Genomic DNA, 18,338 nt, shown 5'->3' with positions numbered 1-18,338 from the left:
TCTCGAGCTGTTGCTGTCCCGAGCTATCCACAGCTTCCCATGGCGCCCACCCCCGTGTGCCGCCCAAGTTGCGTCTTTGTATGATAAGCTGTTAGCTCAGCTCCATCACATTCTACCAGGCTTGGAAAACATGGGTCGCTGCATGCGAACTGAATGTAGATAGATCATTAGGCTCTTAGCCAGGTCGGTGGAGTAATAAGTATCTCATTCTGTCCTGTCACATTCCTATCTTCAGCCTTGTACCTTTCCCGCACTCCAGAGATCCACATCTTCTGGTGGGTTGTCGAAACAGCAGCAATGTTTGCCCTTCCTCTAGCTCTCATGGCTACAGCCTGGCTTGTCGAAGCCGAACCTAACAATGAATTCTTCCACCCCCATGCTGTCGTTGCATTCATTCGTACCGGGGAGAAGACGCCTCAGCTATTGGACGGACCGACCACGCTCACCAATCTAGGTGCACAGCAGATGTACAGACTCGGCCAGCTATTCCGAGGCAGGTACATTGACGCGGCCAGTGGTGACACCGCAATGGGCGAGCAGCCTCTCCCGGACATTTCGCCGAACATCGTGGACAGCCAGCAGCTCTTCATACGGTCACTAGACATACCAAATGTCTTCTCTTCTGCGCAGGCTTTCATGCAGGGTCTATACCCACCATACAAGGGCAATGCGACCAACTCACTAAACGAGACTGACTTTGAGATGCCCCTGGCTGGATATCAATATGCGCAGATTGACTCACTGAGCCCGCGTGACCCCATGAGCATCTACATTGGTGGTGAAAAGTATTGTCCTACGTCTAGGGCAGATACCCTAATGTATGAAGTCACCGATGCATTCCAGGAGACGAGGATGGAGTCGAGAGAGTTCTACGAGAGCTTGAGCCTTGATCTTCTGAGCAATACAATGACCGAGAGTCAATTGTGAGTAGCACCATACCATAAGGACTACGTAAGACTCGTTCTAGAGAAGTCCAATACTGATGCATGTTGTAGGGACTATTATAACGCCGAGAAGATCTACGAGTACATCCTGTACCGATCTCGACATGAACAGACTATTCGTGACCAGCTAAGCAACGGCACTATTCTCGATACACTTCGCTACTATACCGACTTGAAGGCATGGTACTCCTACGGCAACACTTCGAGCTCCACATCAGACCAAGACTACCGAGCCATGGCCGGCCGCACGCTGGCCGCGCAGGTCCTCGGGAAGTTCCAAGAGATCGTCCGCGACGAAGGAAGCTACATGGGCTCCGCATCTCCCCTGAGTCTAATGTTTGGCGACTACCAACCCTTCGTCTCGTTCTTCTCGCTCGCCATGCTCGACGAAAAGCACTCCAACTTCATGGCCATGCCCGACTTCGCCTCGACCATGATCTTCGAGTTGTACAGCCGAGGCCGCAACTCCAGTTTCCCGGAGAACGCGACGACGGACCTCTATGTTCGCTTCCGCTTCCAGAACGGCACCGACTATAAGAACAACGACATCCAGAGCTTCGTCCTCTTCAACAAGCCCAATGCCGAAGGCGACATGACCTGGCCAGAGTTCGAGAACATGATGTCCAGGATCATGGTCAACGAGGTTGCAGACTGGTGCGAGGAATGCTCGTCCAACTCTCAGTTCTGCTGGGGCGCGACTGGCACCACGGTCATCACGAGGCTGAGAGAGAAGGCGAAGAGTGGCCTGGCTCCCGCTGTTGCTGGCGTCATAGGTGCTATCGTTACCCTCGTGGTCGCTGGTCTCATATTCGCCGCCGCCATGTTCTTAGGCGGCGTGCGCTTCCATCGCGTGGAGCGTGGCAAGAGGTCCGACCTGGGTGGCTTCAAAGGCTCTGCGAAGTTGGCGTCAGATCCCGATCTCCATCTACCCAGCAACGCGGCAGCTCCTGCAGGCATCGTAGTCGGCCGTGGCGCGGACAGGAAGACTCCACATGAGCGCGTAGGTAGCTGGGAGCTAAGGCAGAAGGAATTTGGCCCTAGGTCAGGCGATATTGGGGATGAGAGCAGGAGGGAGAGCTTCGAAGCTATTGAGGCAGCAATGGCAAGGCCTGTGGAGCCTAATGAGAGAGTCTAGGTGGCTTTTGGATAGATGTGTCGGTGGACTAAAGATGATGATGGGGAGGGAAAGATACGACACGTTCTTTACGATCTTGATACCCAGATACACGGTGTTAAACGGCGTCTTTCTCTATGGGTCAATTTATACGCTCTTTGATTGGGATTATCGACGAATAGCCTGCGAATGACAAGTATGAAATGCAATAGATGTTTTGTAACCACATACAAATATCGAGAACGGGTTTTCAGTGCAATGTATGCTAACCCTTTGAAAGTCTTTTTAACCCTGACTCGACTCGATTCCACTTTTTCCTTTCGAAGGACGATGACAATACCCACATGTTCCATGCAGTTGTCCAGCCTTACACTAGTCAATCGAGTCCACTCCATGCTGCCCCACCATCACCAATGACGGCTCCCCACAGTCCTTATCGATACCGCCCGTCATCCAGCACGAGAAAGTTAACGTGAACCTCACAAACATCAACAACCCCGACGTCAACACCTCACTCCCTCTCCAAAACAACCACAATCCCCTACCCCCAACTCCCACGACTACAACAAGCTGCAACGACAAAAATGTCAACCCTCGAATCCCTCCCGCCAGAAATCCTCTTCAACATACTATCCCACCTCAGCCCCTTCAACTCACGACCCCTCCGCGGCCTCCACAACCACCCACTCGAACTGCTCGCGCAAACCTCCCACCGCCTCTCCCACATCACAGAAGACTACGCGCGGCACCTCCTCCTCGTGCACGCGAAGAAGACGCCCAGGCTGCGAGCCTCCGGGCCCAAGTACCGCGACATATGGTTCAGATGGCTCCTCACGACATGCCAGGACTGCAAGCGCAGCAGCCAGCGGCTCTCGATATTCGAGCCCTCGATGACGCTCTGCAAGAACTGCGACAAGAAAGTCGGCAAAATGGTAATCCTCCAGCACCTCACCGAAACCGCCCTCCACGTCCTCCTCCCCCCCACCTACAACCACCAAATCTGACACATCGCTTCACTTTGCCAACCAACCAACATCAACGCAGACAATGACAGACGCAGCGACCAAACACGGCCTCTCGAAACTCGACCTCTTCACCCCGAACCCGCTGCACGCGTCCCTCCCGCCCCTCACCCACGGCACTTACAACTGCATGGGCACGGCGGCCGTCATGCTGCTCGAGACCGACGTGCTCGCCCGCAAAACCCACATCCACGGCCTGCTCGCCGCCGCGTCGGGTCCCGACGCCGTCACGCCCCCCGCGCTGAACCGCCGCGTCGCTGCTCACACGCGCATCGCCGCCGCCCTCGGCATCGCGTGGTACCAGGTGTACTGGCGGAACGTGGGCCACGGCGACGGCGGCGGCGGCGGCGACTTCGCCCCCCCTTCGGCCGATATGCAGAGCCTGCGTGCGGGCAAGCTCCATTATGCGAGGGAGCAGATCAAGAGGCAGTGGGCCGCTATGGGGTTGGAGGAGACGGAGCTCGATTTGGAGGGCTATTGGTAGGGTAGGACTCGGTGGGGGTGGGGGGAGGAGGCCCTGCATTGGTGTATGCTGCTGCTGCTTTCCGACTGCAGCTTGTGGGTGCAGGGGTAGCTTTGAGGAGGGTGGTTTCGCTTTTTTGGTTTTGTTTTTGGAGGAGTTGATATACCCGTTTCGGTGCGTTTTATAAGCATTTCTTGGTGTTTTGGATTCGGACATTTATCACGAAGAAGGAATCTATTTCTGGATATATTTGATGCCTTGCTTTTTCCTTTATTTTGGCTAGAATTAATGAGATTTTGGTAACTGCTTGTCGCCTATGATCTACATTTCTAGGACAAGACCACCTACGAGATCGAACTGAGTTATTCCATAGTGATCAGTAGTGGAAACATCACGATAGCAATGAGAAACATGATTTTGGTGAGGTATTAAATTCTTATAAATTCACTGCGCCGATGGGATTTGCACAGAAATACAGGCAAAAGTCTAGACATGAGGGAATCTTCGCCGTGACGACAACCCGACATAAGAGCCAGCCACAAATCAAATCATAGGCCGCAGTATTTGTCTAACCTTGTGGACCAACCCGACCAACCCAACCAACCAAGAAGTCGTAGCTCTCAATAAATGGTATTTGGAGAAACTCGACATCGTACGCGCTGCCCGACGAACACCTGTTTTACATGCAGATTTTTAACCAGAGAACTCCTTGATGTCGGTCGTCTTGCCGGGGATGAGCGCCAACGGCACGATGCCGGAGACGTGCATCTCGGGTCCGTAGACGTGCATGTCAAGACCGAGCTCGATGCCGACGCTCTTGATGTTCTTAAGACCCTCCTGGTAGTTGGGACCGGCACGGCGGATCCAGATCTGGACCTTATGCTCGATGAGGAGAGGAGCGACCTCCCTGAGAGCGCGGATGACACCCTTGAAGGTGGAGGCAACGTTTGTAAAGTTGGCAATACCACCGCCAATGAAGAGGACCTTGCCTTCGGCATGCTGAGGAGCGCGGAGCATGAGGTCGAGGACTGTGCGGGCGTAGTGGAAGGTCTGGGTCTCGGTGGGAGCACCAGAGTACTCGCCGTAGTTGGCAAGCTCGCTGGCGAAGCCAGCAGAGGCAATGGCATCAGCGTACACGACGGAGGCACCACCACCAGCGACGAGGGTCCAGACACGTCCGGTAGAGTTGAGGATGGTGAGCTTGAGCGAAGCACCAGTCTTGGCGTCCATCTCGGCGATGTAGGCCTCCTCCTTGCTCAACTCACGACCGAAAGGAGCGGGGAACTCCATGGGAGGGCCGACGTCGATGGTGGTCTTAGCATCCTTTGAAGGAGCAACGGGTATGCCAAGGTTCTGTGCGCTGCGGGCAATAGCCCATTTGGCACCGCACTCGAACTCAGCAGTCTGGTCGAGCTTGGCAGCAAGATCGAGGAAGTGAACCTCTGCGGAGGTGGCATCGGCATTGGGGATGACGACGAGAGGATTGATCTCGAGGTAACTATAAAATGGATTAGTGACGAGGTATGGGACTGTTGCAGTGAATGGAAGGCTCACGTGAACTGGGAGTCGACGTAGACGGCGTATAACCGGGAGATGAAGTCGACAAGGACGTTGTGAACACCCTGGGGAACCTTCTTCAGGAGAGTGGAAGCGATCTCCTCGTTGGAGGGGTACTCCTTGAGGTCGACGGGGATGAGAAGCTTCTCAGCCTTCTCATCGACGTCACCGACATCGACACCACCCTCGTGGGTGAAGAGGATCCAGTCACCCTAAATGGGAATAATTAGTAAATTGGACGATCCTGATTGGTACGATCCGATGCGACAACCGAGTGATGCGACGGCAGAGCCGCAACGCGACCGTTAAGGAAAATAAATGATACGCAGTAGCGACAACGAATATTTAGCATCAAGGGGAGATTTGACATGTGAATACCCGGGACCTGCTACATTGGGAAGAAAAAAAGGTTTGTGCTTTGCATCAGTGGGCCGGGAAGGTTTCCCTTCGTCCGGCCGACCGTTGAACAAAAACGTGGGAGCCCGCCCACCTATGTTTGCACAGGAGAACGGACATGCCCGAAATTTGTTTTGCAGCGCGACCACTCGAATTGCTCCCGTTTCAGCAGAGTCTCGCAAGACTTCTGCCCGGTTCGAACACGATGGCGAACGACGAAACGTGAAACAACAAAGAAACAATCGAACAAGAAACAACAGCTGAGAATGGAAAAAAAGACATGAACATACCTCTCGGACGGAGTTGATGTTGATGTAGTATTCGGTATCTTGGGAGTGAGGGACGAAAGGCTCAACCAAGAACTGCCTCAGAACACCATCGACAGTCTCAACCTTCACGGGCTTTCCTGCCCTGGCCTCGATCCACTCGCGTGCCTCTGGCCATGTCTTGTTCAGGCACAGAAGACCGCTCTTTCCTCGCCTCTTGATCAATTGATCTGGCTTTGCAACGAACTTGGAGCCCGCGGTGAGCAACCATGGGTATGTGGCCTCGGCCTGGTCAAGGACGCCCTTGACGTCGGCATCAGCAGCGAAGTAGAGGGAAGCTAGCTTGGGAGGAGGGTTGTGTGTTGACGAGGCGGGGAGAGGAGTAGGCTTGATGACGGGAGCGCGAGTGAGGTGGTAGTTGAGGATGGCCTTGCCATCGGCTTCGAAGATGGATTTGGCAGACATTGTGAGGGCCGGTGGTTAGGCGGGGGAAGAACTGCAGGAGGTGAGTTTCTTTAACCTTTGGGAATTGGTGAGGGACTGGAGAGGTGGGAATCCCGAAAGGCAAGGCAAGCTCGTGTGAGAAGATGATGGAGGGAAAGGGAATCGGTGTTGTTGACAAGAATCCAACAGGGTCTTAGTGCAGTGGTAGGATCGAGCCGCTCAATTTTCGACAACACCCTTGAAAAAGAAGAACAGCGAAGCCGGCAATATTTGGAGGGAGGGGCGGTCTGAATCGAAAGTCCGAGCGGGACGAGAGCCGGTCGTGCAGTAGGGTGAGGGAGTAGGAGTTGAGGTGGGTCGGGCAAGGGAAAAAAAGAAGAAGAGTGTGCGTGCGGGAGTACGGGTATGGAAAAGAGTTGGGAGGCGCGGGGAGAATTGGTGAGACGTACCTAAGATGTTGTTGAGTGGCTTACAACTCGGGGAATGCAAGATGATGATGATGATGACGAGAGGTGGGTTGGAGTGAGGATGAAGAGAAAGAGTGTGAGAGAGAGGGTCAAGAGATATTATGTGATGAGAGTGGGAATTGATTGAGGTTGAGAAGAACCACAAGAAAGAGCTAGAGAGTAGGAGGTGGAAGAGAAAAAAACTATGGGGAAGATAATTGAAGAGAAGGGAGTCGGGGGAGAGGTAGGACAAGCGGTCTGGTGTATGGATGCAGTAGAGAGAGTTGGTTGAGGTTGAGGTGTTGAGGTTCACTGAGTGAGTGTGTGTGTGAGGTGTGAGGGGTTGCGGTTAGGGTTACGAGGGCGGCGGGCAAGTTTGCGTTGGCGCGGTCCTTCCCTTAGGCTTTCCCTTTCCCTAGCTGCTACAGTATGCATGCAAGTCGACTGCAGTACCTGGACGGAACCAGTTATGGGCTAGTCTGGAATGAGCTCAAGCGTTCATCCCACCTCGGAACCAGGGACAATCCACCGCAATACACGCCACCACCACCTCCACCACTACTCTGGCCCTACTCTGGTCTTGTCACTCTGGCGACCGACCCTACAATACCCAAGTGTAAACTAGGAGGTTAATTCTGCTCTAATTGACCTTACCGACCGCCGAATCGCGACCTTGCCAGCTATAGCGATACTTGCGAGACTCGCGAGACTCGCGATGATTCCGACAATTCCAGAATCCAACAGTCCCATCCGACTACGGTCTACTATCTGCCTACCGTCCTATCTACACTCCTTCCAATTGCTCCCAACATCCTTCCATCTGCACACTAGAGTATCGTCCGATTGTTTCTAGGGAATAATCTCACCCCTTTTTCCTATCCTTCTATCGGAAAGGAAAGGAAAGGATGTAGGAACAGTCGGAACGGGGAAGATTAGAGAATTGTTCAACAGATCCATCATCGATCCATCATCCAACGCCAATTACCCGGCTCGCAACCTGGACCCAATTCATCAAGTACGAGTAAGATGGAACAGAAAAAAACGACAAGGCTAGTGCGGAGCAATGGATTTTGGCAGGTTGCCATTATTGTTTTGCTACGTGGCCTGGTTGGCTGGAAGGGTGGCTTGATTGACGAATCGCTAAACGACAATGGATATTATTTTGGCAATGATCATGGTTACGATTTCTGGTCACGGTCATGGTCACGGCGATGATGATTATTGAGAGTGCTTTGATGCGGTGTGTTGCATTCAATTGATTGTTCACATACCGTACGCACACCGTACACGTTATGGACACGCATGCTCGTCCGCCCAGGTACGAGAGCGAGCATACACAGTAGCCAATTGGTGGTGGGGTGGGAGAATACCTAAAAAAATTGTTGGAACGCACGGCTCCCCGTTCACCGCCCGGAGGTCAAGAGAGGGGGGCGGCTTTCCTCGACTTGCGCCTAGTTGGTAGTGCCACACTCGGCCTTACCCCAACAATCCCCTGCCAATCGTTCTGTCGCCAATCCGTCAATCCGCCAATCCCGTCTAGGCAAAGGGTCGAACAACAATTTAGGGAAGAAAGAAAAAAAAGGAAGACGAGACGGGTATCAATAATGGCGATGAGAGAAAACAGCTTCAGTTGCGAAAAAAGGCGGCAGCGTTGTCGGCGGCGTAGTGCGCAACTGCGGGCAAGGGTAAGGGTTAGGACATGGGCATGGGTAAGGGATCGGAGTTACGATTCGACTGGGGTGGGGGGGGAGAAGAGAGGGGATGGATACACTCATTGCACACACAGCAACAGCTCTTGTCCCCTCTATTTCCTGTGTCCACCTACGTGTGTCTACTACGAGTACTACGTGTAGGGGACGAGAAAGAAGGGACGAAGTGGCGGTAGCGGCATGGAAACCCCCCCATTCTTTTCCCAGCCTGCATTTGGCCCTATTCTTTTAGCATCTTTACCCTGGCCTGGCTGCGTCTTCTTCTTCCCTTGACTTCCACTTCCACCACCACTTCCGCTACTTCTTTACGGCGATTATTTACATCCCGTTACTATCCCGTACTAACTAAGGGGATTCTACGAGCATCCTTACGAGTCCTACCTACTACTACTACTACTACTACTACTACTGTGAGTTGCTGTTCACTCTCTTACCGTCTAGTCCATTACTACTGCTATTACTGCTGTCAACACCGAACGATTAAATTTATTATTATTATCGGGAAAAGCATCCACTCTGTCTACGGTTCCTTCCTTCTCAACCATCTCCTCCCTCCCTTCCTTCCTTCCCTCTTTCGCTCAACCATTATCTTCTTCCCATCCTCAACCTCAACATCCCTCTCTCCCTCTTCTAACTCCTCTCTCCTTTGCCCGATCAGTGGCATCATCAATTGTTCAATCCTCTGGTGAGTCCGATCTGTTTCCACCCATTTTCCTTTCCGCCATTCATCCCGCCTTGTCCTCAATCTATTTTCTTACCAACCCGTCTCCGTCTCCGATCATCTCACAAACTCCGCGCCTTCTTCACTCCCCGCTCACGGCGTTGTACTCGCGTGCCCTCCTTCATTTACCCTTCAATCGCCTCTTCTATTTTCACCCTCTCCTACTCCACAGACACACCCTTGTTCTTGTTTCGCAAGACCAACTGCCACTTCGCTCCGAGCTCCTAGCACCCTCACGTCAGCCCGAAAACACGAACACACCCGACCGCCTGACCTCGCGACTGTTCGCAACTCCGATTTCTCCAAAGTCCACACATCACGAGATAACTTCATACTGATACTTCTTTTCTTCCATATAGTCCACTTTCAGAGCTGTTCCTGACCTCGATCGATCCAGCCCCCCATCGGTCACAATGCCTTCAGCTGCCCCCGTCAACGGGTCTGCCCCGCAAGCCTCTGCCAACGACAGCCTCTCTGCAAATGACAACATTCGTCGTTTCGTCGCTCCCAGCAGGCCATTGAGCCCTCCCGCCGCCCACACTCTCTTCCACCCCAAGACACGATGCTTCGTCTAGTAAGGAAAACCCCCACGCAGTAGGAATGCTACAGCGGAAAACACATACAATCAATGGGACACATTTTTCTGACCCTCGCATAGCGGACTCCAGCCCCGCGCTGTCCAGGGCATGCTCGACTTCGACTTCATCTGCAAGAGGAAGCAGCCCTCCGTTGCCGGTATCATCTACACTTTCGGCGGTCAGTTCGTTAGCAAAATGTGCGTTTGCCAAGACACATCCACATCCCAAAAATTGAAGCTTCGATGGCTTCCAATTGGACACTCATTAACACACATGCAGGTACTGGGGCACAAGCGAGACTCTTCTGCCTGTCTACCAGTCAGTAGAGAAGGCTATGGCCAAGCACAGCGATGTCGACACCGTCGTCAACTTCGCATCTTCCCGTTCCGTCTACAGCTCCACCATGGAGTTGATGGAGTTCCCCCAGATCAAGTCCATTGCCATCATTGCTGAGGGTGTCCCCGAGCGCGTAAGTGACAATAATTTTCCCTCGCAATTCTATTTCCCTTAACAAAGATGGACGAGAAACTGACTTACCCAGCGCGCCCGTGAGATCCTCCACGTCGCCCAGAAGAAGGGTGTCACCATCATTGGCCCCGCCACTGTCGGTGGTATCAAGCCCGGTGCATTCAAGATCGGTAACACTGGTGGTATGATGGACAACATTGTTGCCTCCAAGCTCTACCGCCCTGGTTCCGTCTCCTACGTCTCCAAGTCTGGTGGTATGTCCAACGAGTTGAACAACATCATTGCCAACGAGACCGACGGTGTCCTCGAGGGTGTTGCCATTGGTGGTGACAGGTACCCCGGTACCACATTCATTGACCACGTCCTCCGATACCAGGCCGACCCTGACTGCAAGGTCATTGTCTTGCTCGGTGAGGTCGGTGGTGTCGAGGAGTACCGTGTCATTGAGGCCGTCAAGTCTGGCCAGGTCAACAAGCCCATTGTTGCATGGGCCATCGGTACCGTTGCTGGTATGCTCAAGACTGAGGTCCAATTCGGACACGCCGGTTCTTTCGCCAACTCCCAGCTCGAGACCGCTGCCATCAAGAACAAGACCATGAGGGAAGCTGGCATCCACGTCCCAGAGACCTTCGAGGAGCTCCCCGCCACCCTCGCCCAGGTCTACCAGAAGCTCGTCCAGGACGGCACCATCAAGCCCAAGCCCGAGCCCGTTGTCCCCAAGATCCCCATTGATTACTCTTGGGCACAGGAGCTTGGCCTCATCCGAAAGCCTGCTGCTTTCATCTCCACCATCTCCGATGACCGTGGCCAGGAGCTTCTCTACGCTGGCATGCCCATCTCCGATGTTTTCAAGGACAACATTGGCATCGGTGGTGTCATGTCTCTCTTGTGGTTCCGCCGCCGTCTCCCCGACTACGCCAGCCGCTTCCTCGAGATGGTGCTCATGTTGACCGCCGATCACGGTCCCGCCGTCTCCGGTGCCATGAACACCATCATCACCACCCGTGCCGGAAAGGACCTCATCAGTGCATTGGTCTCCGGTCTCTTGACCATCGGATCCCGATTCGGTGGTGCCTTGGATGGTGCCGCTGAGGAGTTCACCCGTGCCTATGACAAGGGTCTCAGCCCCCGTGACTTCGTCGATACCATGAGGAAGGAGAACAAGCTCAGTAAGATATTTTCACCAAGACTAAAACCTGTACACATTTGCTAACTTATTTTAGTTCCCGGTATTGGTCACAGGATCAAGTCCCGCAACAACCCCGATCTCCGTGTCGAGCTCGTCAAGGAGTACGTCCAGAAGAACTTCCCCAGCTCCAAGATGCTCGACTACGCCCTTGCTGTCGAGACCGTCACCACCTCCAAGAAGGACAACCTCATCCTCAACGTCGATGGATGCATTGCTGTCTGCTTCGTTGACCTTGTCCGCAACTGCGGTGCTTTCTCTCCCGAAGAGGCTGAGGACTACCTTAAGATGGGTGTTCTCAACGGTCTCTTCGTTCTCGGCCGTAGCATCGGTCTCATTGCCCATTTCCTCGACCAGAAGAGGTTGAGGACTGGCCTTTACAGGCATCCTTGGGACGACATCACCTACCTCCTCCCCTCCCTGCAACAGGGTGGTGCTCCCGGAAAGGAGGGTCGTGTTGAGGTTAGCTTGTAATCTAGAATTTGGCATAAAAGGAGGGATATATCCAGAGTCATGCACCAGTCGCTGATTGGTCTTGGCGGGCGTTCACAGCTTTGATGATTTAGAGGCATCTTGGGATTGCGATGAGGTTGTGTAACAATGCAATTTTCGTTAGCTACGGGGATAGCTAGTGCTCGCCTTGCGCCACGCTAGGGTTCAACCCGTCGTAGTCGTATGGCACGACAATCTCTTGAAGATAAGATAATTTAATAGACGTTTGAACAACAACAAACTGTATAAAATTGTTGAGTGATGGGGACGCCTGGCCCAACATTCTGCCCCAACATATTCTTTGCTACCGAATGCGGAGTTTGGAGATAAGATAACAGTGCGGGGCACTTGTTGCATTACATCATTGGACACGGACATGCAAAAGACAACTGACTGACAATAGAGAGATTGCGAAGGCATCAATCAATCAATCAATCAATCAATTGGCATATGAGCACTTCGGAACGGGACCTACCCCTAGTAGAACATCGCACCCGGTCCTGAGTCTAGCCATGGACATGGTATCGAGTCCCATCAGCCCAACAATCAACAATCACTCACAACTGCAGCTGCATGCAAGCTGACCATCTTCAAACACTCGGATTCATAATAAGAAACAATATGGAATTAACTTGAATTAGAACTACTGTAGTCATAATTGTTTTGAAAGAAAAACGTATAGCAATTCCCCATTCGAAAGAAACAAAAACGCCAACTGACCATTTGATCTTTCTCGTGGCAGGCACTGTACCATATGAGGGCAAAGCCTACCGATTCCCCATTTTCCCTTCCCTTTCCCTTCTTGACGTTACTTCCGCCATGGAGACAGGCATTATACAACACCTAAGCGCTTTACCTTAAAAGAAAAGAGAGGGGGGAAGTAGCCGCCAGAACAATCACAAGTTTCAACGACCGCCGTGCACCGTCCAAGTCGTGGTCCAGCTCTTGCTCGCGCTCTGAGTCGGAGTTGCGGCGGCAGCAGCGAAGGACGTCACCTGGCTCGACCACGAACGCGTGCTCGGAATGTCCGAGCGACCGAAGATGCTCTTGAAACTGACTGCCGAAGAACTGACTGCCGGAGAACTGACTGCCGAAGAGATGGCCTCTTTCGTGGGCTTTTGCTGCTCTGCAGACTGCGCAAAGCTCGGCCTGAAGCGATTGAGAGGGCCCCGGTGGAGGCTTTTGAGGAAAGGCAGGAAGTCCTCGTCGATGTTGATGTCGGGGATTGAGGGACGAGATTGCTTAGCGTGCGTCGCAGTAGAGATGGTGGTGTGCTGCTTCTGCTCCTTTTCTGAGGTTTGAGAAGGCGAAGGCGTTGGCGTTGCCTTTGCCTTTGGCGTCTCGGAGCTGCTCAGCTTGGAGAAGGACTCTTTGGTGGGCTTTGGCGTCTCGCTCTCCTTCTTTGCGGCGGACGTCGGCTCTCCGAAGCTCGGCTTGATAGCCTCCGACTTGGATTCAGATTCTTCCCAGACGATGTGAGGATTGTAAGGAGCAACGACGATCTCGGAAATGGTGCAGACATCCGAGACGGACGAGGCGGTGCCCATTGATTCAAGTTCAGAGCAGCCATTCACGGTGTTCAACAGCAACTCCTCGCACTGAATCGGGTTCTGCGGGTAGACGGTGGCATCGCAGCCCTCACTGGTCCCAAACGCCTGCCTGATATTGACCTCGATGATGGACTGCTTGTCCGAATAAGTATGGACAGACCACCCGGAGTTGTCCTCGGTGAAGAAACCAGTCTGCATCTTCGGGAACTGCACATCGATGCCAATGGTCTTGTGCAGGTTGGGCGTGTAGTAGCAGTACTCGTGGATGGCGGCGCCCACGATGTCCAGGTCGACGTGCCAGGGGATCTTGAACCCCGGCTTCTCTGCATACCAGCACTTGAGCTCGTCCTTGACGAAAATGCTCGACTTCTGCTCGTCCGTGGGGTAGTAAGGGGAGTGGCCCTTCTTCTCCTCCTTGACCTCCGAGGGAGAGGGAGAGGGCGTCGGCGTCGGCGTCGCGCCGGCGACGGCCCAGGTGGTGCTCGCGTTGTAGTACTGCTCATCACCGTCCTTCCAGTCCGGAGGCACCGGGGGGTACGCGATGGCGATGGCCTCGCCATCGCGAGTGCAAATGAAGTCACCCGGACCCCATTGCTCCTCTTCGGTCTCACGGCACTGCTCGCCGCCCAACGACCTGTCGTTCTCGGCCCAGGAGGGGTCTTCAGCGTGCTCGCGGCCATTGTCCTCCCAGACGACGCTGCGGATGGGCTCGCCCTCGTCGTCGGTTCCGTCGACCCAGCCCCTGAAGGGCGTGTTGGCCTTCTCGATGTAGTGCTTCTCCACGAGGTGGATGTTGGAGAGGTCGACCTCCGGCGCTCGCCACCACACGTAGTGATCGTCGTCCCAGATCACCTGGCGGACAGGAATTGGGGTGGCGAACGAGGTCTTGCCTTTGCCCTTGGTGATGGTCGCGGGAATGCGGACGCTACTCCATCTGGCAGGCGACGGGGTGGGCGTGAGATTGGGGGCTATGAACTGCACCAGCGTGGTCGTCACTACTGCTGGCGACACTGGTGGATATACCGTCGCCGGCGGCGTCAATGTTGGAGATACTGTCGCCGGTGGCGTCACTGTTGGATATACCGTTGCTGGCGGCGTCACTGTTAGATTCTGGCCTTGGGTGAGGAACCCAGACTGGATGACAGCCAGGGCGCCGCCGAGAACGGTGATGCGGTTCATGGTGAGGAGGTCTTTTTACTCGTTCTCCCCTTTTTGATTGATTTGGCCTCTTTCTCCTTTTTGTGAAAGGGAAGAAGAACAGGACAACAATGGTCTAAGAGCAGTATATAAAGGGGAGCCCGGATTCCTCCACGTTCTCATGTCTTATCCTTCTTCTATCCCATTCTACGGCGAATGTTGGCTGTATTGGGACCATTTTCCTAGGTTAAAACAGGACAATCAATCACTGTTGAGACTGTTGAACCACGGAGAAGGTCACTGGAATTATCACAGATGAGGAGAAACGAGTACGTACGTTCATATAGAAAGGGTCAAGTGTGTATACATAGTTAACCAGTATGTCAGGTATTTCCAGACTCGATGAAGCAATTACGTTGAGGATTGCGTATATATGTATCGGACTGCCATTTCGAGCACAGCGTTGTAGGTCCATCTTTTCATTCCGATTCGGTACCGATCATGGATGACCTCAGGTACGGCTCAGGCACGCCCAGGTACGGGTTCGGGTACGGTACGGGTATGTAGCTCATCCCCCGCAGTCCCAAGCAATCCCAATAATCACATTCAACGTCCTCCTTCTCAAAGTAGAAAAACGAAAACAACGAATTTCTCCGTCTTGGGTATACACATCCCTCCCCCTAAAATTTCCGTCCCCAAGTTCCAGACCACGTTCCCCAATATCGCCGGTGATTTTTAACGTTTGAATGCTATGACCTCGCGACAGAATTCCACCGAGACATATGAAGATTGTGAGTCGATTAATCTATTCTTCCGGGGATCGTCTCGGCCAGGACCTGCTTCGGGTATGGCGGATTGTCGATTGTCTTGGAAGGAGGGTTAAGCATGGGGAGCGGAGCGGAACGACCGAGCTTAATTTACGTTGTGGGGAAATAGTCGTTGCGTGTGGATTGTTTTGGTTTGAGTATAAAATATGGGGTTGGGATGTCGACTGTGGTGATATGAGCGTTCGTTGTTGTGCTTGTACATATTGTTTTTCGTCTTGCTTGCTGTGGCAGATTCACGCTGCTTGATATCGAGTCTGTTTGAAGCATTGCTTTCTCACGATTGATCATTGGTATTGAATAGCCCGTCGGAGAATATATTTGTTCTAAGATCTTCATTTGTATATATTTTCTTTCGCAGTTCAATTGCAACAATCATGTACTCCTCAGCGACCAGTCTCGCCCTTCTGGCGTGCAGTTCCATTGCCCTCGCCGCCAGCGACAACACCACGCTCCCATACTCAACCTGGATGGCGACCTCCTTCCTCTCCAAATCCCAAACGATGAACTCCCACTACGTCGCGAGCGTCCTCCACGAAGGCATCGAAAAGGCCGCGACCCTCCACCAGAACACCAGCCTCCTCAACTACGTCTCCAACGCCGTCTCCGCGCAAGTCCTCCCCAACGGCACCCTCCTAAACTGGAACTCCTCCTTCTACTCCGTCGACGAGCTCCGCATCGGCAACAACCTCCTACACTTCTACCTCGCGTCCAACCGCACCGAAACCAAATACGCCGTCGCAGCCTCCGCCCTCCGCTCGCAGCTCGACCGCTGGCCACGCACGCCCACCGGCGGCTTCTTCCACCGGGACCCCGTCTACCGCAACCAGATGTGGCTGGACGGCATCTACATGGCGGACACCTTCTACGCGACGTACACGCACATCTTCGAGCCGGCCAACACCACCGCCTGGAACGACATCGCGCTGCAGTTCGACCTCGTCGAACAGCACACCCGCAACAAGACGTCCAACCTGCTCGCGCACGGGTACGACGAGTCGAAGAAGGCCGTGTGGGCGGACCCCGTGACGGGCGCGTGTCCGCACGTCTGGGACCGCGCGGTCGGCTGGTACTTCATGGCGCTGGTCGAGGTCCTGCAGGTGTACCCTAAGAACCTCCCCGGGTACGCGCGGCTGAGGGGCTACCTGACTACCCTCGCCGACGGGGTCGAGAAGGCGCAGGACGAGTCGGGGGGCTGGTGGTTGGTCATGGACGAGCCGTATCCGGGCATGAAGGGGAATTACATCGAGGCGAGCGCGACGGCCATGTTCACGTATGGGATTCTGAAGGGGATTCGCACCGGGTTGTTGGAGGAGCGGAGGAGGCCGACCGCGTTGAAGGCGTACGATTTGATGTTGGATAGGTTTGTGACCAGGGAGAAGAATGGGACGTTGAGTTTTGATGGGACGGTTGTGGTAGGCAGTTTGAGCTCGAATGGCTCGTATGAGGTATGTTTAAGAAGAATGGTCGGGAATCTGAGGGATGCGGGCTAACTTGATCGCAGTATTATGTCAATGTGCCGATCGCTAGGAATGATGGTAAGGGTGCTGGGCCGTTTATGTTTGCTAGCACGGAGTTGGAGCTGTGGCAGCAGTCGTAGGATCAGTGAATTTATATCTGGCTGGTTAGTTAGAGGCATATTGGAAGGCTTCCATATAGCTATGATTGTCAGTAAATAGAAAGTAGATTTAAATGACGGACGTGGATAATGTTGGACAACGACAAACAAAGTGTGAAAAGATTCAAATTGAACATAGTGTATGTTATACCCATAATGCTTCGTTATTAACCCTCAATTCCTGGACTTAAGTCTGACTGACGCCTGGTATCATGCATTCCATTTTGTACATTCACTCCCCTGTAATCTCCTCGCGAAATCCTGTCTGTATGCGTAAGTTCGGCCAAAGAGCCTCTCTACAACATCGCACCAGCGAAGGCAGAGATAGCGATCATGGCCAACATCCCCAGACCAGCCTTCGACACACCCTGCGGCACGACGGCCGGGACCGCAGCGCCCGTCGACTGGCGCGGGCCACTCGTACCCGACCCAGAGCCCGCGGTCCCCGTAGGCTTCGTAGGGCTCAGGTCCGTCGCCGTAGCAGTCATAGTGTTATTTCCATTGCAGAAGATGAGTCCCGGCGTGACGCCCTGCTCCTGGAGGCAGGAGATGAGGCTGGACACGGGCTGGCCGGCGGAGAGACAGTACAACGAGCAGTCGTTCGCCCATTTCTGCACGGGAGCGTCCTTGCAGCAGGTCTTGAAGTGGTCTTCGTACTTGTCTGGAATCCCGGAGCGGCCGTCGAAGGCGCAGAAGACGTCTTGTGTCGGGTAGTCGGAGAAGCTCTGCTGGGTGCAGGAGGTTGCGCTGGGTGCGGCTGCGGAGGTGGCGACGGAGGACATGGTGGATGTTCTGGATGTTGGTGAGTTGTTTGAACGGGTACGAAGGTTAGGGAAAGGACAGCAGGGTGAACTGACGGGTTTTTGCAGAGTGGAGAGCCGGTTATGTTCAGTGAGTACTTGTGTTAGGTTCGTGTGACCGGAACCGTTGTGCAGCGTGGTTTGTTTATTGAAGGCAAACAAGAGGAAGCTTGTATAGCAACGCAGGTAACAAGGGTTTAAGTAATTATAATACTGACCAGGAGAAACAAAACGGCGATCAACGACAATTCCAACTTTCTCCACCACCTGATGTCACGGTGAAAGGATCCCTGCCGACAGCTTGCGCTTCGGCCATTTCGTGGTCTGAAACTTGGTGAGCTGTTGTAGTCGGTCGTCTGGGAGATCCATTGGTGGGTGGTTACTAGTTGGTACGCCTTGGGGAGTGGCTATTTTTGTTCTCCGGCGGGCACAACTCTGCCGATACACCCGCGAGATCACGAGGCCATGAAGGCCCAGTAACGGTTCAATGACGGCGGCAAAGACATAATAGTCGTCTTGTTAAGTGATGAGTTAAATCGTGGTTTAATGTTCACTCGACTTCACCAGTCTTACGAGGACAGGCGAAATTATTGAGAAAGGAAG

At 53.6% G+C, this 18,338-nt stretch overlaps 8 protein-coding genes across 8 annotated transcripts; 5 read left to right on the top strand and 3 right to left on the bottom strand.

Moving 5' to 3' along the window:
• Positions 1–297: 297 nt before the first annotated feature.
• BU24DRAFT_458648 (phosphoglycerate mutase-like protein) lies at positions 298–2,079 on the top strand (the record flags this gene model as incomplete). The annotated part of the gene is made up of 2 exons (XM_033531658.1): positions 298–923; positions 996–2,079. 2 exons carry the CDS (start codon positions 298–300, stop codon positions 2,077–2,079), a joined length of 1,710 nt encoding a protein of 569 aa, XP_033387259.1.
• A 461-nt stretch (positions 2,080–2,540) lies between these two features.
• Positions 2,541–3,257, top strand: BU24DRAFT_418483 (uncharacterized protein). Its single transcript, XM_033526992.1, has one exon. The coding sequence runs from the start codon at positions 2,643–2,645 to the stop codon at positions 3,060–3,062; it is 420 nt and encodes a 139-aa protein (XP_033387258.1). The 5' UTR covers positions 2,541–2,642; the 3' UTR covers positions 3,063–3,257.
• On the top strand, positions 3,106–3,564 carry BU24DRAFT_458646 (uncharacterized protein; the record flags this gene model as incomplete). Its single annotated transcript, XM_033531657.1, has 1 exon — positions 3,106–3,564. One exon carries the CDS (start codon positions 3,106–3,108, stop codon positions 3,562–3,564), a length of 459 nt encoding a protein of 152 aa, XP_033387257.1.
• Positions 3,565–3,835: 271 nt separating this feature from the next.
• BU24DRAFT_418480 (ATP-citrate synthase (ATP-citrate (pro-S-)-lyase)) lies at positions 3,836–6,572 on the bottom strand. Its single transcript, XM_033526991.1, has 3 exons — positions 5,787–6,572; positions 5,098–5,312; positions 3,836–5,041 (listed from the first exon to the last, which is right to left on the bottom strand). Exons 1-3 carry the CDS (start codon positions 6,225–6,227, stop codon positions 4,237–4,239), a joined length of 1,461 nt encoding a protein of 486 aa, XP_033387256.1. The 5' UTR covers positions 6,228–6,572; the 3' UTR covers positions 3,836–4,236.
• Positions 6,573–9,016: 2,444 nt separating this feature from the next.
• BU24DRAFT_108014 (citrate synthase) lies at positions 9,017–11,880 on the top strand. The gene is made up of 5 exons (XM_033520766.1): positions 9,017–9,656; positions 9,741–9,857; positions 9,940–10,129; positions 10,202–11,297; positions 11,352–11,880. Exons 1-5 carry the CDS (start codon positions 9,496–9,498, stop codon positions 11,786–11,788), a joined length of 2,001 nt encoding a protein of 666 aa, XP_033387255.1. The 5' UTR covers positions 9,017–9,495; the 3' UTR covers positions 11,789–11,880.
• Positions 11,881–12,711: 831 nt separating this feature from the next.
• Positions 12,712–14,535, bottom strand: BU24DRAFT_405651 (uncharacterized protein; the record flags this gene model as incomplete). The annotated part of the gene is made up of 1 exon (XM_033525717.1): positions 12,712–14,535. One exon carries the CDS (start codon positions 14,533–14,535, stop codon positions 12,712–12,714), a length of 1,824 nt encoding a protein of 607 aa, XP_033387254.1.
• A 1,159-nt stretch (positions 14,536–15,694) lies between these two features.
• BU24DRAFT_439311 (glycoside hydrolase family 105 protein) lies at positions 15,695–16,917 on the top strand (the record flags this gene model as incomplete). The annotated part of the gene is made up of 2 exons (XM_033530296.1): positions 15,695–16,765; positions 16,822–16,917. The coding sequence occupies 2 exons, from the start codon at positions 15,695–15,697 to the stop codon at positions 16,915–16,917; spliced, it is 1,167 nt and encodes a 388-aa protein (XP_033387253.1).
• A 314-nt stretch (positions 16,918–17,231) lies between these two features.
• On the bottom strand, positions 17,232–17,717 carry BU24DRAFT_405649 (uncharacterized protein; the record flags this gene model as incomplete). Its single annotated transcript, XM_033525716.1, has 1 exon — positions 17,232–17,717. The coding sequence occupies one exon, from the start codon at positions 17,715–17,717 to the stop codon at positions 17,232–17,234; it is 486 nt and encodes a 161-aa protein (XP_033387252.1).
• Positions 17,718–18,338: the final 621 nt, after the last annotated feature.

This window comes from Aaosphaeria arxii (assembly GCF_010015735.1).
Source record: "Aaosphaeria arxii CBS 175.79 unplaced genomic scaffold BU24scaffold_2, whole genome shotgun sequence".
Classification (NCBI taxonomy): Eukaryota; Fungi; Ascomycota; class Dothideomycetes; order Pleosporales; genus Aaosphaeria; species Aaosphaeria arxii.
Note: the sequence above shows the minus strand (reverse complement) of the source record. Positions and strands in the feature narration are given on the sequence as shown.

Coding starts and splice junctions, on each gene's coding strand:
- BU24DRAFT_418483 (XM_033526992.1), top strand. CDS start 2,643: ATGTCAACCCTCGAATCCCTCCCGCCAGAAATCCTCTTCAACATACTA.
- BU24DRAFT_418480 (XM_033526991.1), bottom strand. CDS start 6,227: ATGTCTGCCAAATCCATCTTCGAAGCCGATGGCAAGGCCATCCTCAAC. Junction 5,313..5,786: donor ACATCAACTCCGTCCGAGAG/GTATGTTCATGT, acceptor ATTCCCATTTAG/GGTGACTGGATCCTCTTCAC. Junction 5,042..5,097: donor TACGTCGACTCCCAGTTCAC/GTGAGCCTTCCA, acceptor TCCATTTTATAG/TTACCTCGAGATCAATCCTC.
- BU24DRAFT_108014 (XM_033520766.1), top strand. CDS start 9,496: ATGCCTTCAGCTGCCCCCGTCAACGGGTCTGCCCCGCAAGCCTCTGCC. Junction 9,657..9,740: donor AAGACACGATGCTTCGTCTA/GTAAGGAAAACC, acceptor ACCCTCGCATAG/CGGACTCCAGCCCCGCGCTG. Junction 11,298..11,351: donor GAGGAAGGAGAACAAGCTCA/GTAAGATATTTT, acceptor AACTTATTTTAG/TTCCCGGTATTGGTCACAGG.